The 18,791-nt window shown below is 41.4% G+C and overlaps 2 protein-coding genes across 2 annotated transcripts; one reads left to right on the top strand and one right to left on the bottom strand.

The window, feature by feature from the left end:
• The first annotated feature begins 1,501 nt into the window (after nucleotides 1-1,501).
• LOC127644300 (aftiphilin-like) lies at nucleotides 1,502-10,556 on the top strand. The gene is made up of 10 exons (XM_052127421.1): nucleotides 1,502-1,666; nucleotides 4,837-6,430; nucleotides 6,780-6,934; nucleotides 7,046-7,172; nucleotides 7,322-7,378; nucleotides 7,521-7,643; nucleotides 9,584-9,644; nucleotides 9,901-9,984; nucleotides 10,125-10,248; nucleotides 10,403-10,556. Exons 2-10 carry the CDS (start codon nucleotides 4,874-4,876, stop codon nucleotides 10,551-10,553), a joined length of 2,439 nt encoding a protein of 812 aa, XP_051983381.1. The 5' UTR covers nucleotides 1,502-1,666; nucleotides 4,837-4,873; the 3' UTR covers nucleotides 10,554-10,556.
• Nucleotides 10,557-16,046: 5,490 nt separating this feature from the next.
• On the bottom strand, nucleotides 16,047-18,435 carry LOC127644301 (uncharacterized). The gene is made up of 2 exons (XM_052127422.1): nucleotides 18,390-18,435; nucleotides 16,047-16,877 (listed from the first exon to the last, which is right to left on the bottom strand). The coding sequence occupies exons 1-2, from the start codon at nucleotides 18,409-18,411 to the stop codon at nucleotides 16,261-16,263; spliced, it is 639 nt and encodes a 212-aa protein (XP_051983382.1). The 5' UTR covers nucleotides 18,412-18,435; the 3' UTR covers nucleotides 16,047-16,260.
• Nucleotides 18,436-18,791: the final 356 nt, after the last annotated feature.

Genomic DNA, 18,791 nt, shown 5'->3' with positions numbered 1-18,791 from the left:
ATGCTATTTTATTTGGATTTGTAATTAAATAGCCAATTTAAAGACTTTGTCAAGCCATCATCAAAGTCTTGGAGAAATTTACTTTTCTAGAATATATAGTGAAATCAACCTATTTAATTCTGATCATTTCTATTCTGATATTTCATATTCTATTCTGATATTTCCTATTCTATTCTGATATTTCATATTCTATTCTGATATTTCATATTCTATTCTAATATTTCCTATTCTATTCTAATATTTCCTATTCTATTCTGATATTTCATATTCTATTCTGATATTTCCTATTCTATTCTGATATTTCATATTCTATTCTATTCTGATATTTCCTATTCTATTCTGATATTTCCTATTCTATTCTGATATTTCATATTCTATTCTGATATTTCATATTCTATTCTGATATTTCCTATTCTATTCTGATATTTCATATTCTATTCTGATATTTCCTATTCTATTCTGATATTTCCTATTCTATTCTGATATTTCATATTCTATTCTGATATTTCCTATTCTATTCTGATATTTCATATTCTATTCTATTCTGATATTTCCTATTCTATTCTGATATTTCCTATTCTATTCTGATATTTCATATTCTATACTGATATTTCATATTCTATACTGATATTTCATATTCTATTCTGATATTTCATATTCTATTCTGATATTTCCTATTCTATTCTGATATTTCCTATTCTATTCTGATATTTCCTATTCTATTCTGATATTTAATATTCTATTCTGATATTTTCTATTCTATTCTGATATTTCATATTCTATTCTATTCTATTCTGATATTTCCTATTCTATTCTGATATTTAATATTCTATTCTGATATTTTCTATTCTATTCTGATATTTCATATTCTATTCTATTCTATTCTGATATTTCCTATTCTATTCTCTCTATTCTAGTCTTACATGGCAGAATATTTTAGTTGACTTATTTTGTTAGACTTCCTAGAATATAATTAGTTTAATAAAATCAACCTATTCTATTCTATTCTGTCTATTCTATTTTTACTTGGCATAATATTTAGTTAAATTGTCTTTTTCGTTAGACTTTCTAGAATATAGTTTAGTGAGATAAACTTATTCTATTCTAATCTTTTCTGTCCCACTCTTATCTATTATATCATTTTATATTCTATTTGGATCTATTCTGTCTATTCTATTCTTCCATGATGTAATGTTTTAGTTCACTTGTCTTATTTTGTTAGACTTACTAGGATACGTAGTTTTGTGAAATTAGCAAATTCTATTCTATAGAGTAATATTTTAGTCACTTGTATTGTTTTGTTAGACTTGTTCAGAACTGTGCAGTCTATTACAACACACTTCCATGCAGGGTTTGTTTATCATATCTCTGGATTTCACCCCAATTCAGCTTCATCCAATCAACGAGAGAGTTCACAAGTGCATACCACATCCCAATGATGCATGCTGGGTAATAGTCGTAAAAAGAACAGGATACACACACACACACACACCCACACACACAGCCGGAAAGACTCTCTCTCTCTCTCTGTGTGTGTGCGTGCGTGTGTGTGTGTATGTGTGCGTGCGCGTGCGTGCGTGCGTGTGTGTGTAAGAGTGGCTGATGCTCATGAGGCTCGCGCTGTATGTTCTGGTGAAGATGGGACACATCATTCCAGACTCGTGAGGTATGATGACTGACAGCTACATGCACACTAATGCTAATGTTAGCTTGCTAGCATCGCCCATGTAAACCAATAGGCTCTGATGCTTCTATGTGTTAGCATGCTATCTCACTAGGTGTACTCCACTAAATCGTTTGATTAAGCAGTGACAGGGCATTTATGGCAGTTTTAATGGATTATTCTGACAGAAACACCTTATAAAATATTTAATCTTATTCTGTCAGGTGTAATGTTAACCTGCATTGATCAGGCTAACTGCTATCTGTAATGTAAACATCACCAGAACAGATTGGATTCTGTCCAAAAGACTAAATATCAGTAATCTGGTTTAATCTAGATTTAGTCTCGGATGGGAATAGTTTCGGATTAAGTAATCCCTGCGGCAGGTATAGATATCTACAGTGGATAGTTTGACCACTTTATGAGGTGTAGGCCTGTTGTTTCTTGACAGCAGTGATATTATTATCAGTAAATAGAGTAGATTTCATGACTTTACTTTGGTAAAAGTGTGTAATATATATATTGACTAATATTGTCACACACTGAAGGTACAACACAATGCACAAACGTTTTGCTTTTGTGCCTCAGAGTAACATTACTTTGATTAAAAAGTGAAAGTAATACAAATATAATTACCAATATTTGTGTAGGATCTGTTGAACCAAATATTGTTATCATTAGAAACATATAGTAGCACTTAGTCTGAATAAATTAAAGTCAACAGTGTACTACTTCTAATATAGTATCGTATATTTCATGCTAATCTATGGCTTTCTCTCACATACATATATGTTCTGAACTGTTCTATTCTATTCTTCTATGGCGTAATAACTTTGAGGAAACAACGTGCCCAGTCGAAGTTCACAGCAGGATACAATGGTCCATTTAAAAGCTTTTGTATATAATTCTATTGAAAGACTAAATTGCTCCCTGAATCTGTGGCTTGCCTAATCTCATCAGTGACTGACTGTCAGTTCAGGACTGATCTGGTTTGCATTTGCTCCACTTAAGCGAGTCACTTAGCACTTAACACTTAATTAGTGTCCGATTTGAAGACAGTCTGTCTTTATTGCTCTCGCTGAGTTAATCTGAGTTTACAGACAATGGCCGTTTCTGTAGTAATGAGCCGTGCCTACAGTGAGCGAGTGCTTAGTTAATCAATGTTAAAAAGTTAAAATCGCTCCATTGCGATGGTAGCAGAATGTGTATAAACATACAGCTGGCTGCTTGAGTAGCTTTCTATAGTTTCTCCCATTGCAAGCAAACTTCACTGAGTAGATGTAGGACGATGGCTCAAGACACTGATGTAGTAAAACTAGGATTGAAGTAGTTAAAGGCGAGAGTAATTGAGAATGCGGCACAATGTCTTGCGGTTGTAACTGGTGTGTTTAGGCCTGTCTTCCTCAAGTAAAACGCAGTGTCAGTAATTTCCAAACGATTCTGTGCATTTCAAATGAATCTGATTATAGAATTGGACTGATGCCAAAGACACCATGACACTCAAACAGTCTTATCACGTAACATGGATTTTATTAACCGCGATCACAAATTCGGTTAGCTGTTGTAAACATATTTCCAATGTCTTATTTAAAAAATATTGATCTAAGAGTACAAGGTCGTTTTATTTATCTATTTATTTATTTATCTATCCCCTTTCCTCCCCAATTTGGAATGCCCAATTTCCTCTACTTAGTAGGTCCTCGTGGTGGCGCGTTTACTCGCCTCAATCCGGGTTGGCGGAGGACGAGTCTTAGTTGCCGCCGCTTCTGAGAATGTCAATCCGCGCATCTGATCACGTGACTCGTTGTGCATGACACCGCAGAGACTCACAGCATGTGGAGACTCATGCTGCTCTCCACGATCCACACACAACTCACCACACGCCCCATTGAGAGAACCACTAATCACCACCACGAGGAGGTTAGTCCATGTGACTCCACCCTCCCTAGCAACCGGCCCAATTTGGTTGCTAAGGAGACCTGGCTGGAGTCACTCAGCACGCCCTGGACTCAAACTCGCGACTTGCTGATAGTCAGCGTCAATACTCGCTGAGATACCCATGCCCCCACAGATTACAAGATCTTTTGCACAGAATCATTTTTCTTTTAAGTTAAAATGAGATGATGTAAAGGCATTTTTATAGTCTCAGAATAAAACATTCTCCATTTATGGTATTAAATTCAGAGTCATGCATTTAATTATTCAATAACGCTTAAAATGCGCTAAAAGCGTATCACATAGCAGTCACAGTATGCATGCGTTGAATGCATCCGTATCGGCTCGCGGTCAAAAGAGTATCAATGTAAAATTGTAAAAACGGATCAATCAAAACGTGCTTACTGTATTTGGCTTAAGTAAACTGAACTTAATTTTTAAGTAAACTAATTTGTGATTAAAGTATTGTTGCTTTCATAAAACATCTTATTCGTTCACTTCACATTCAATTAGGAATTCAAAATCGGACTTATTTCATTATTCGTTTCGATTTAATGCACAAGTTTATTATTTGATTTCACTAATAAATGGCTTGAGGTTTTTGCACATATGGGTGTGGCCTGAAACGCCCCTTTCTTCTGATTGGTCAGCCTGCACTGTCGTCTGTTCTTCCTCAGTGCTGAGACAGAATAAAAGTTTGTTTCATAATAGATTCTTTACTATTTATTCATGTTTATCGCATCTGATCTCTCTCATCATATAGGCAGATTTATCAGACAGCCCTACACATAACCTGCTGTCTTTGACATGGTTCCGGTTTGGAAAGACATGGTTTTAAATGAGATGATGAATATAACCATTAATTCATAAGACTATTGAAGCATGTACCTACATTGTAAAGACATAGGCTCACGTATAACTGTGGGGTAAAGTTAAAGTCAGTTTTAGGTTCGATATTCATTGGATATTTGCATTATTTTGTAGTAGTGTATTCCTATTCGTTCGTGGTCAGAAATGTATTCTCAGAAAGGCAACCTGGTCGGCCGGGTTATGTATAGACGTAAACTTTGTTTTTTTACAGTTTGAGATAACTATTAGTATTTACAGTGACTATGAAAGGCTGAGCGCTTGACCTTGTGCCATACAGGACAGCACGCTGAAAAACGGAGTCGCCTATACCCTAGCTTTTAGAGTAGCTTACCCAGTATTGCTTTGCTAATCATTGTTTCCTGTCGCAGGTGTGAGTTCTTGGCTGTGTTTCTACTCGAGGCCCCCATGGAGCCTGATGTGTTACATATGTACTCCTCCTCTCCATCCCCAATGGAGGACAGCGTCGAAGATGATGATGATGAATTCTGCGATTTCACTGGTGTCCCGAACAGCGTCAGCTTTACTGAATTTGACACGCCCGCCACATTCGACCAGTCTCAGGCTTTGAACGGCACCTCACCACCGGAATTATTGAGTAATGGTAAAATTATGGGATTGACTCAACCTGCAGCATCTATAAAGTCTAATGGCGTGGCTCCTGGCTGTGGCCAGAGCAGCACGCCCAATGGTATAATAGTTCACGTAGTGGAATTGAAAAAGTTCAACGAGCATCAAGTTCATATCAACTCCCTTGAGTTTGCAGAGAGCTCTCGGACTAATAACGACACCATTGACTTCAATGGCGTCGTTGAAGTGCTCACAAATGGGTTTGCGACGTTAGGAAGAGAAGGAACCCTTCCTAAACCCCACAAAAACAAAGAAACTGAGATCAGGGTAGACCACTGTCTTGACGTTGATGATGAGTTTGCAGATTTCTCTACTTTCTCAAATGCTGACCATAACCAGACTCCCAATGAAAATACAGACTGGGAACATTTGAATCAACAAGCTAGTTTAGAAGATGACATTAGGGACTCAAAAATCACAGGGTTGGACTTATCTGGATTCCCTTCAGAGAACACTAAAGGTCTCAGCAATGGGGATTGGGGTTTCCATGTAGGGACAGACTTCGATCAAAGAGATCTAGAAACCGATAACGCACATCAGGACTCCAATGAAGTGGTTAGCACAGCGCAACCACTTACCCTTAACGGGGTTGGTCAGAACGATATTGATGAGGGGGGCATAGTGGACAACAGAGTGCCATCGAACTCTAATGGGGAGCGATGTAGGGGTGAACAGTCAGATGAGAAAGGATCCAGCAACGGGACTGAAATGGAGATGGAAACAGAGACCTCTTTTGGTTGGCCGCTATCGACAGATGCACTTGAAGAATTTGGGGACTTCAGCATGACAGGATCCATACCTTCTCCGCCGGCTCAGGAGGAGACGGCAACTCCAGCCGACCGCAGCCAGCTTGCTGAGGACGACGACTTTGGAGGTTTTGGCGACTTCGGAGATGCCAGCTCGTTAAATGCAACAGGATTTGCTGATTTTGACCAGCAGGGGGCCACAATGGAAGTTGCTCAACCTGATTCGCACCCCATTCCCCCTAAGGGCCCTGTGGAACCCGAAGAAGATGAATTTGGTGATTTTGACGCATCAAGAGAACCTAGTAAAACAGAGTTAGCGGGTGAGGAAGGAACTACATTTGCAGACTTTTCTAGCAGGGACCATTTTGCAGATTTCAGCTCCACGCATGTTGATAATGCCAATTATAATGGAAGATGGCAGGCCTTCTCTGAGCCGAATCAGATCCAAGATAGAGGGGACTCCTGGGCAACATTCGTGCAGGAACATGTAGCAGCATGTACAGAAAAGACTAGAGATGATTGGCATGAAAGCCAGCCGGTTCCAGTGCCCCCTACTGGCAGTGCAGAGGAGCGTAAAATTTGCACAATGGTACGTCTGGTTACCTAGATGCCTGATTACGATTATTTCGGTGGTTTGTCTTAACTGTTTTCAACCCAACCCAACCCAGTCTGTTCCGTCTTTTGTTGTCCTAAATAATGAATGGTTTTATGCCATTGGTAGAGTAACGTTGTTCGGGAGGGTCTAAGCGGGTCGCTCAAAACAAATACAGGGTTTGGGGCTCCCTATATATTTACTAGCGGATTGGAGCTCCCTCCCCTTTTTGGAGCTCTTCCTGCAGCTATACCCTTCTCCATGTAACTGATAGTCAATACACGATTGAAATAATGTTAAGCTATTAGTCTTTCTTTTTTCCTCTCTTTTATTGTCAACGCCAAAGGCCACACTGGTGAGCCGTTTGGAGAAGATTTTCCAGGCCACTTTTCAGCTGGTTGTTGCTCCTCAGGTGGAAGATGAGGTGCATATGCTCAAGGCCTTCCTCAAACCTCCTGACCGATCAGAACAGGAAGCGGGTAGCAGAGAGACAGCCAAAGGGTGATGATTTAAAAATGATTCCCTGTTCCATCCACTGTTGTTTCCGCAAATGTTCACGTTTGAAGTGCAGTGAACATTCACGCTCTATGTCTCCCCCTGTGGTTTTTATAGGGCACTACGGGACGTTTGGCAACAGTTGCAGGACGTTAACAATGCCTACGGTCTCCGGTACCAGTGGGGCGGCTCTCGTACCAATAAAGCACTGCTCTGCTCTTTGGGCATCGATACAAGAAATATAGTGAGTTGATTTAATGAGTGCAAATGTTTTTATAGATAATCTAAAATAATTAGATTATGTAGCAATGTTACAACTGATTCCATCCTGAATATTCGGAATATTTTAGAATGTGTTCGTTTAACTTTATTTCTTCCTCTCTTTCTCTCCAGTTGTTCACCGGTCATAAAAAGCAGCCGTTAATTGTGCCAGTGTATGCTGCCAGTCTGGTAAGTGACGCCTAGCTGCAGGGAAAATGTGTGTTTAAATGAGGGATGACGGACGGTGATTTATTTTTAACAAAATATTATTGTACTGTTTGGCACACTGAACGAAGGTAATGTCTTTAGTCTGAAATCTGTCTGTCTGCAGGGGATGCTGGAACCCACTAAAGATCCAGTGAAGCCAGTCTCAGCAGCTGAGTTGATCGCCTCAATAGCACAATCTCCTTCTGTTGCCACAGAGTTAAACACCTGTCCACCTGACACCACCCAGGTGACTGTCTTTAAATTCAACATACAATTCAGATTGACCCCATTCACACACTGTTGTATTAGGCAATGCTAACCAATGGCAAATAATTATCGATTTAAATAAGAATTGTTACTAATGGGATATGTGGAGATGATCTCATGGGTGAAGTTTATCTCCACTTCCAATATGGTACCAACAGGAATAGAGTGCAAGAGTCTGGTTCTGGAAGTAAAAATCCCATTAATTTACTCCATAGGCGAATTGATTTTTAACAATAACTTTTACCTAAACCTTTTAAGTCAGACCTACCGTTAGCTCTGAGGTTGTTAATCGATGGTTCTGTTGAAGCCAACTTCATTAATAAATAAACGTACTAGGGGGCATGTGTATCTCAGCGAGTATTGACGCTGACTATCACACCTGGAGTCGCGAGTTTGAGTCCAGGGCGTGCTGAGTGACTCCAGTCAGGTCTCCTAAGCAACCAAATTGGCCCGGTTGCTAGGGAGGGTAGAGTCACATGGGGTAACCTCCTCGTGGTGGTGATTAGTGGTTCTCTCAATGGGGCGTGTGGTGAGTTGTGTGTGGATCGTGGAGAGTAGCATGAGCCTCCACATGCTGTGAGTCTCTGCGGTGTCATGCACAACGAGTCACGTGATAAGATGTGCGGATTGACGGTCTCAGACGTGGCGGCAACTGAGACTCGTCCTCCACCACCCGGATTGAGGTGAGTAACCGCACCACCATGAGGACCTACTAAGTAGTGGGAATTGGGCATTCCAAATTGGAATAAAAAAATTAAACATATATATAAATTTTTTTACTATACTACTACCCATGATAATGGAGGCCTGCAGCAGAGAAAGATCGACCAATCAGAGATTCATGACCAAGAAAGTTCACCAAACAAGTCCATCAGTGACTGCATACTTCCATGACACACTGCAATTGACGTAGTGAAGTCGGTTTCCCAACACTCTCAAACTACTAATAGACAGTGTTGGGTAAATACTACAACATAAGCAATCCACTACAAATGATTAACTACTTATCTAAAATTATTATCAGATTACTTTACATTTACATTTATGCATTTGGCAGACGCTTTTATCCAAAGCGACTTACAGTGCACTTATTACAGGGACAATCCCCCCGGAGCAACCTGGAGTTAAGTGCCTTACTCAAGGACACAATGGGGGTGGCTGTGGGGATTGAACCAGCGTCCTTCTGATTACCAGTTTACCAGTTATGTGCTTTAGACCACTACACCACCACCACCACTTTACTGATTACTTCAATGAAAATGGAATTACTTTTAAGTTACTCCCCCTTCTCCCAATTTGTAACGCCCAATTCCCTCTACTTAGTAGGTCCTCGTGGTGCCACGGTTACTTGCCTCAATCCGGGTGGTGGAGGATGAGTCTCAGTTGCCTCCGCGTCTGAAACCGTCAATCCGCGCATCTGATCACGTGACTCGTTGTGCATGACACCGCGGAGACTCACAGCATGTGGAGGCTCATGCTACTCTCCACGATCCACACACAACTCACCACACGCCCCATTGAGAGAACCACTAATCACCACCACGAGGAGGTTACCCCATGTGACTCTACCCTCCCTAGCAACCGGCACCGGCATCTTTCTATCATTTCTAATTCAGTTGCATCATTCGCGATGCCTAATGGGATTGCAGTTCATGCCCTCAATAAAGAAGGAAAGTAAACGGTCTTTTATCTTTGTCTTTTCGTCCTATTTTCAAATACTTTTGTGCTTTAAATCAAAGTTTGTAATGTTGTGATTGACCTCGGGGCTGATTGGTTCATGGCTTAGAATTCGTTGAAGTAGGATTTCATGAAATCCCAATGGAAAAAACGAATGGGAAAAATACCTACGGAACCAAGACTGCTAAAGAAGTGGGCGGGGACTGTTGCGCTCTTTAATGTCTTGTCTGTTTTGTGTCGCAGGAGTCTCTTCCTCCCGTTCAGTTTGACTGGAGCAGCAGTGGCCTTACAAACCCTCTGGACGGTAAAACCGGTCGCTCATTTTTCTCACTCTTTCCAGAGTTTCTCGTACTCAAGTCCCCAAAATGTGCCTTGTCGCTTCTAGCATTTAAAAACGAACTGTTTAACAGAAACCTTCTCAACGTTGGTTTGCAAGCTAAAGCATGTGTTTGTTTACTGATCCTTGTCAGATACACTAATAAAGATCTGAGGTTATGTCAACATTGTCTCCTCTCATCTCTCCTCTTTCACCATTCATCGTTTTTGTCTCCGTCCTGAAGCGAGTGGAGGCTCGTCTTTGCTCAACCTTGATTTTTTCGGCCCTGTGGATGAGTCGCCTTCTGGCACCACCACCTCCATACCAGGTTTGCTGAAACGTTTCCTGTTAGCGCCGTGCCTGCTCTCTGTTTTTCTCTTCGCATCCTCAACAGATCATTATAGTTCATGGTACTGAATCATAAGAGGGTTGTGACAGAGCCGTGATGGTGTTTGTGCGTGTCTGTAGGGATGGACCCTGAGCTGTACGAGTTGACCCAGGCTAAACCTGATGTCAGCGGGGGCAGCAGTAGAGTCGTGGATGCGTTCGCTCGCCTGATGTTGACCGTAGAGAAGACCAGCACCTCCACCAGGTCAGTGAGCCTCACTTCCTCACAGAACTGCTGTTTGGCCACCAGGCGGAGCCACATACGTCTTTAACTGTATGAGGAGTGCACATTTTGGCAAATTGACTAGGTCATCCGGCATTTCCGCACATACAGAAAATGTGCTGATCTCTCTCGGCAGAAAGCCGGTGCAGAACGAGGAGCATCTGAGTGAGGAGGCCCGGGGAGTGATCGCAGGGCTGCCGGATCTCTCCTTCATGCAGGCCAAAGTCCTGATGTTCCCCTCCACGCTGACTCCTCTGCTCACATCGGCCTCACCCACGGCCTACTGACTCGTTCTTCTCCTCTGCTTCACCTCTCTTTCTTATTTCATCCTCTTTCATTTTCCTGTGCGTTTTTAACAGCTGAAACAATGTCAGAGAGAGAGACCAACTGCTTTAGAGAAGATAAGAAGAAATTTAGAAAATATATTTTTATGTGTAGAATGTCAGTAGGGAAACGTTTGTTTATATTAGAGCCAATCTGTATATAATCAGGGATGAGAGTTTTTCTTCTTTTTTCTACATTTTTCATTAGTTGTGTGTATGAGAGAAACAGACAGAGAGAGAGGCAGACAGACAGACTGTGAGAGAGAGAGAGAGAGAGAGAGACAGACAGACAGTGAGGGAGACAGACAGACAGTGAGAGAGAGAGAGAGAGACAGAGAGAGAGGGAGACAGTGAGAGAGACAGAGAGAGAGGGAGAGAGACAGACAGAGAGAGGAGACAGACAGACAGAGACCGACAGACAGACAGAGCGAGCGAGTGAGGGAGACAGACAGACAGACTGTGAGCGAGGGAGACAGACAGACAGAGACAGACAGACAGACAGACAGAGAGCGAGCAAGTGAGGGAGACAGACAGACAGCGAGCGAGTTAGGGAGACAGACAGACAGTGAGCGAGGGAGACAGACAGCGACCGAGCGAGGGAGACAGACAGACAGTGAGGGAGACAGACAGACAGACAGTGAGCGAGGGAGACGGACAGCGACCGAGCGAGGGAGACAGACAGACAGTGAGGGAGACAGACAGACAGACAGTGAGCGAGGGAGACAGACAGCGACCGAGCGAGGGAGACAGACAGACAGTGAGGGAGACAGACAGACAGACAGTGAGCGAGGGAGAAGGACAGAGACAGACAGACAGACAGCGAGCGAGCGAGGGAGACAGACAGACAGTGAGAGAGACAGACAGCGAGCGAGCGAGGGAGACAGAGAGACAGACAGAAAGAGAGACAGACAGTGAGAGAGGGAGACAGACAGAGAGAGAGAGAGAGAGGGAGACAGACAGACACAGAGAGAGGGAGACAGACAGAAAGAGAGACAGACAGTGAGAAAGAGAGACAGACAGAGATAGAGAGGCACTTTCTTACGAAACACTGGTGTAAAAGTCCTTCATTGGCACATATGATGACATTAATGATCTGATCTGTATTTAGGTGCATAAATATAGTGATTTGAAAGCAGGCGTGGCTCCAGCTCTAAGATGTAAGGTGGGCCAGAGGTGTTGCTCTACAGGTGGGGCAAGTTCATGATTGGGTGGGGCAAGGCTATGGAGCCGGTCCTGCTTGAAACCAGACCGCCGACAAAATGTCGATCTGATTTTGGTTCTCGATGGCCTTAGTTTTAAATCATTTTTGTCTACTTTTGCATTACAATCAATATTATTACTGATTTAACACATGCATTAGTGATCACAGGATAACTTTACACACTGACTGGCCATTAACAACTATAGAGACAGCGGCTTCACGAGTATTTACTTCTTATTTGTGGTTATTTTTAATGAAAGTTAAACCACTGGCTTTGGACTGTAATGTAGCGAAGGATAAGTCATTTATTTGCATAAATGATTAACTTGAATATATATATATATATATATATATATAAATGAAGAATAAGGGACCAATAGCTGCTGTAATGTTTGAAACATTTCCCTGTTATCGATGTGTTTCTGGTCGACTTTATTCTCATGCTGTATGTATCTGTTTTATTTATCTTAATTCTCTTTTGGAGGATGTTTGCCATCACAGCACTCCTCTACACATAAACATTTACCTGTCTTTAAGAGTTACGCATTTCATTTCATAACAAAAGTCCATAGAAACTCCAGTATCTTTAACTAAATTCAACTGATTCTTTTTTTAATTGAATTTAGTTGAAGATTATTCAATTCAGTTGGATGGAATTTTGTAATGAAATTGAAAATAGGCTCAAACATATTTTTGATGTAGATTAGGAGTGCATGATTGCAAATGTTCACCAGAAATGTCTGAGTTTCCCATCTCTTGTTTGTTTAGTTGTATGACTGTTTATTCGTCTCCTGGAGGATTCATAGTTAACTGTGGCTTCGGACTGTGTACAGTCAAACTATGGAACATGTACAAATTCCTATGGAAAAATCAGATGAATGATATCTCTAAAGTGCCGTTCCGAGGTCAAACGTGCATGTCCGGTTTCTTTTGAAAAAAACGTTGTGTGTAAATTTTCTTTAAGTGTACACAAGAAATTAAAATAATTTAAGAGAAAATTTGCTGTGCTTTTATGTAAAATACTGTTTCACAACCTTCATGTTTCTGGTTCATTCTTTCTGTAGTCCATAAAAATAGCAAATGATGCTGCCTAGATCACACACACATACACACACTCATACACACACAGTCGCTGTCGCGCGCGATGTGTTGCGTACACACTGCCAGCGACATCGCGCGCGACAGCGACTCCATCCCATTCATTTTCAATGAGAGCACAGCGACTTCCGGCGACACGAGCTGTCGCGACCGTTGGTGCTAGATGTGGGCGTGTCCAGCGACGCGACAAAGTTGAGAAAAGTTCAACTTTGGAGCGACTAACGGAAGCGACAGCCAATAGGAGAGAAGACGGGAGAGCTCACGTGATCCTTCTCTCTCTCTCTCTCCTCTCTCTCTCTCAGCTCCTGCAGTAACGGAAAGATGGATGAAAGGCTATTTCTTGCTGTTAGCAATTTCCCAGTGCTCTATGATATGTCTCTTCCCACGTACAAGGACATTTTTAAGAAAAATACTGCGTGGGAAGGTGTATCTGAGATCGCGGGGATTTTATGAACCCAGACAGTCCGGCATTTGCATTTTCACCGCAGATAAACCGCCGCTATGGCAAACAGCACGCCTTGTTTCTCATTCATCTTTGATATAAAGCATTTTATGTACTGATTCCATTTATATTTAGTCTTTTCCCTCCAAAATGTTTGTTTTTAGTGGCAAGAAAAGAGATTCGCTGTCAACAGCAATGGAATGACATCCTTGAATGTCATTTATAAACGTTACTAGGCAACCAGTTGTGGGAACGCCCACTAGCAACTTCACCGGCACACACTGCCAGCGACATCGCGCGCGACTCCGACTCCATTCCATTCATTCATTTTCAATGAGAGCACAGCGACTTCCGGCGACACGAGCTGTCGCGACCGTTGGCGACTAGATGTGGGCATGTCCAGCGATGCAAAAGTTCAGACAAGTTAAACTTTATTCAAATGATGAACGTGATCCGTCTCTCTCTCTCTCTCTCTCTCTCTCTCTCTCTCTCTCTCTCTCTCTCTCTCTCTCTCTCTCTCTCTCTCTCTCTCAGCTCCTGCAGTAACGGAAAGATGGATGAAAGGCTAATTCTTGCTGTTAGCAATTTTCCAGTGCTCTATGATATGTCTCTTCCCACGTATAAGGACATTTTTAAGAAAAATACTGCGTGGAAAGGTGTATCTGAGATCGCGGGGATTCCAAGTAGGTTTAAATAATCAAATAGACTGTAAAATTAACTATTACATGATTGTTTTGAAGATGTGTTACATGTTTGACAGCAAACAAAACCACATAAATGATCAGATATTGTGAATAAACGTACAGCAATGGAATGACGTCCGTGAATGTCATTAATAAACGTTACTAGCCAACTAGTAGTGGGAACGCCCACTAGCTGGCCGTGTGTACGCAGCTTGACTGACTGTTTATTGTCGCCGGAGATTTCAACCATGCGAATCTCAAGACAGTGCTCCCTAAATTCCATCAGTATGTGGACTTTCCCAACTAAAGGGAAACTGACAATTATCCAAGATGCCCTGGTTTCCATGGCAGCGACTTCTTTGTATGAGTGTGAATTGAGTGTGATTACAGGAAACTGAAACTTAATCTTAAAAGAAACCAAACGAAACAGCTGAGTGTCCTAAAAACATCCACGTCATCAAAAGGGGTCGTTATTGTATTCCAGTATTCCAGTTCTCAATCCTGTTCCTGGAGCCCCCTCAACACCACACATATCTCCCAAATCAAACATTCAAGTCATCAGCTCGTTCCAGTTTTCTGTCACACATTTGGCATTTTACTTGATTCTTAGTTTAATCCAAAGTAAAGCACCGGCCTTTTCAGAGCGGAATCAGTCCATTTTTGGAATCGATTCCCAGCCCTGAAAGTCGTAATTCATCGCTCCCTATTTTTCTTCCCGTCATTTGGAAGTTCTGTATAGGTAATCGTGGTGTTTTGAAAAGGGTCCGTAATGGGACCTCGTGCATTAGGCAGTGCGGTCATTGGATGGAAGCGTTCCTTATCATGAATAATGTGGAGAAACGCTCAGGAATGATGTTGTAGAATACTGTACAACCAATCACAACTCAAGAGTTTACGCATATTCCTAATCTTATATGATGTTGCTTAAGGTCAAGTTTCATTTTTAAGAACGAAATGGCTCAAAAAATGGAAGATTGTGAGTTCTCTGTCGGCTGTAGACCGCGTGTAGGCTGCATGGGATTGCCGTTTGATGTCGCGCCCTTTATGGTCCGTGCCATGGAAACTGTGGAACGAAGAGGTTTGTTTCATCACTCCCTCTTGTTTGGACATTTTATATTTTCATTGGCGCTCATTCTCTTGAGACTGTCTGTTGGATAACAGTCCTGCTGACAGGGCCGTTTCTAGGCATGGGCGAACTAGACGGTCACCTAGGGTGCCACCTGCTGGAAGGGCGCCAAAGAGGAGGCCTCTGCCATACCAATCCCCCGCCAGATAAGGGTGCCAATAGGGACCTCGCCTAGGGCGCGGGAATGATCTGAAACGACCCTTTCCTGCTGATACCATCCCTCTGGACTTTACTGTTGACTTGGTCTCCGTTGTTGTTTGTCGTAAGTATATTGTGTTTGTTGTTTCATTGTTTGATTTGCTTGTTTTGTTTACATGCACTTTTTAGTTTGAGCATTGGCTGAAAGCGCTATATAAAGTGTTATTACATGTTATTATTATTGTCATAATTATAGGTAGTCAATTGCATGACACAGTGAATGTGTTGTCAACATGGCAGCGCCCATGAGGGGGCGACCCGCTCCATGTAAAATTAAGCAGCTTTTATTAGGTTACTGATATGACTGGAGTCTTCATCTCATGTGACTTTACATCATTTTCAACATATTAAAAAACGCTATTCAGGTCTTTATGTGTAAAACACATGAATAAGCAAAAATGCACTTATTTCACCTTTAATAATGAGATGCATGTGTTGAAAAAGGAAGGTTTACTAAGAAAATCTTGTAACATGTTTAAAAATATATTTTGGTCCAGCAACACTTGAGCAGTCTCTCGGATCTTCTTCAATTCTGAGTCATCATCCAGCAGTTTCTCTGTGATTGGGGAGGAGTCTGGTTTACAGAAAGTACCCCATTTCACATCTTACACAAACATTTGAAAAGCAAGACAAAATGAAATCAAAAGTAAATGAAAGGGATCCAGATGTGAATTATTACACACACATGCATTTATTCATAAAAGTTCCTGCTTTGCATTTACACTGTTGTGCTGTCAGTGAACAAATGTTGGTGTACAAGTATTTATTTAGACACTTGAGTCAATTATACACATAAATGCGAGAAAGCGTTTAATTATTGAATTATTGACCAGTTGCTAATATTGACAACTGCGAGATTGGACATTTAAATACGTGGCCAGCGGCTGTGCCAACGTGAAAGCATTCAGAGATAATCAACATGTCTACATGACAGAACATTCAACTTCCGAACCCAAAAGAGATACACTGGTTTTTGGACCAATTGAGATTCCAGTTCCCAGGAATTTTGCCTCCAACCCACCCACACCAATAGATGCGCCAGTGTCGACTCCGAGACCCAGTTTAACACCAAGTGGGCCGGCTTTGGCCAATGTGCTGCCAATCTCAGCCCGTGCCATCGCTCCAACTCCAAGCACGCTTGCTTCAGCACCAGCCATGGCATTGGGACCCTTGGCTTCTGCCTCTAACACGCTGAGTTCAGCGCGGGCACGACCCACTCCTGCTTCTGCATGAGCTCCAAATTTGGGAATTCTCTTTCCTGGTTTGTCTTCAAAACCTTCTATATATCTTCCAGCTCCAGCATAGCGGCCTTCTTTTTTGGTATTTTTCGGTCTGTCGTATGTGTCAATCATGTTTATGGTGTCAAGTATGTCAATGTTAGCTGATGCAAGTTGCACACTTGGTTTTTTGGAAACTTCCTTTTTGCATTTCCATGTTTCTCCATCCAATAACTTGTGATTGATCTCACTTGAAACATTGAAATCAACGGTGGGCCGTTCACTCCGTAGTCGCTTGGAGTAAATTATATTCGAATCTTCATCTGCAGATAAGGAAAGAAAGTTTCAATGCAATTCTGAAAGCATACAGGTGTTCCTCAAAAGAGATTTAATAATGAATAAATATAACATTTTTCAATAATGCAGGTTAAGGAATTCAAGTTGGTGTTTCTGATTCATCTTGGTGAGTCGAGTCTTTTGAATACATTCACCAACTGGATTCGTTTAGTCGCTATTTCTGCAAGTTGCATTTTTACGGCAGTAGGTGGAGACAAATGAACGTCTTGTGTTAAGAGTGAGTCACTGAATCGATGATTGTTGTGAGGGTTACTTTTGAAATGTATTCCACTACAGATTACAGATTACATGCTGTAAAATGTCATTTGTAGCATATTCCGTTAGATTACTCAAGCTCAGTAATGTAATCTAAATACTTTAGATTACTTCCGGTAGATTTGTCACTTGTTTTGACTATAAAAACTCTGTACAGTAAGACAAAATACACATGAATCATAAAGAAATTATGATTTATTTATTTATTTATTTATTTGTATCCCCCTTTTCTCCCAATTTGGAACACCCAATTCCCACTACTTAGTAGGTCCTCATGGTGGCGCGGTTACTCACCTCATGAGCTCCAAATGAGCAAAACAAGTCTCAGTTGCCTCCGCTCCTGAGACCGCCAATCCGCGCATCTTATCACGTGACTCGTTGTGCATGACACCGGAGACTCACAGCATGTGGAGGCTCATGCTACTCTCCACGATCCACACACAACTCACCACACGCCCCATTGAGAGAACCACTAATCACCACCACGAGGAGGTTACCCCATGTGACTCTACCCTCCCTAGCAACCGGGCCAATTTGGTTGCTAAGGAGACCTGGCTGGAGTCACTCAGCACGCCCTGGATTCGAACTTGCGACTACATTGGTAATAGTCAGCATCAATACGCACTAACATACCCAGACCCCAACATGAGTTTAGCTTAGCATAAAGCTAACAATTTACACAAGGTTTAATTCTATTTCTTCTGCTCCAAACTTACTCCAAACGTACTTCTCTGTCTGCTCGTATGAATGTCACACATCATAAGAAAGTGTTTCACCGCTGTTCAAATGCACTTTGGATCATTTATATGTATAAATGTTTTCCATCTGAAAGAACTAAATATTAAATTAAACAAATGACAATAAAATGCAAATTAATCTCTTCAGTAATCAAAACACTTTTGGAATGTAGCAAACATAAATTAAAATAGTAATTGTAGTGGAATACGGTTACTAATATTTTGTATTTAAATACATAATCCCGTTACATGTATCCTGTTACTCCCCGTTGCTGGTCATTGACCATAATTTTGGTTGAAAAATACTATTTTCATGCACCGTTTTGTACCATATTTGTGGAAAGTCTCTTTTAATAGCCATTGCACATTCTAAAATGCATTTTAAACCCCACAGAAAACCGCTATAGTCAAAACATTTAATGTGGTTTAATGGAATATTCCGAGTTCAATACAAGTTAAGCTCAAGCAACATTAAAATGAACTCACTATCTTCACGTCTTCGACTCATTTTGCTCCAGCAACATGTAGCGGTATCTCGGCTCTTCTGCAGTTCAGCATTTATCAAGAAGTTTCACTTTATATCTCCTGTGGTTCAGGGAGGAGTCTGGTTTACAGCTCTCCACCGAGGAGGTAATTGTAATAAAAGTTGCATTTTTATGTTTATACCCTCAAAATGTCACACTTTTGAGACTTACAGTCTAAGTTAGAGCTGATATAAGTTAGAGCATATCATCTTACTGTTACAATTGTTCATGCAAATGTGTAAAAATTGGGAGTTTTTCCCTTCATTGGGAAACTCTTCAGTAAAGAATCAGAAAACAACACTTTGTGTTTTTAATCAGTATTTCCAACAGTCAGTTGTTGTGAACCTATTTTACACTCTCACAA

Source organism: Xyrauchen texanus, chromosome 5 (assembly GCF_025860055.1).
Source record: "Xyrauchen texanus isolate HMW12.3.18 chromosome 5, RBS_HiC_50CHRs, whole genome shotgun sequence".
In the NCBI taxonomy this organism is placed as follows: Eukaryota; Metazoa; Chordata; class Actinopteri; order Cypriniformes; family Catostomidae; genus Xyrauchen; species Xyrauchen texanus.
The sequence above is the reverse complement of the archived record's forward strand: the minus strand, read 5'-3'. Positions and strand labels throughout refer to the sequence as shown.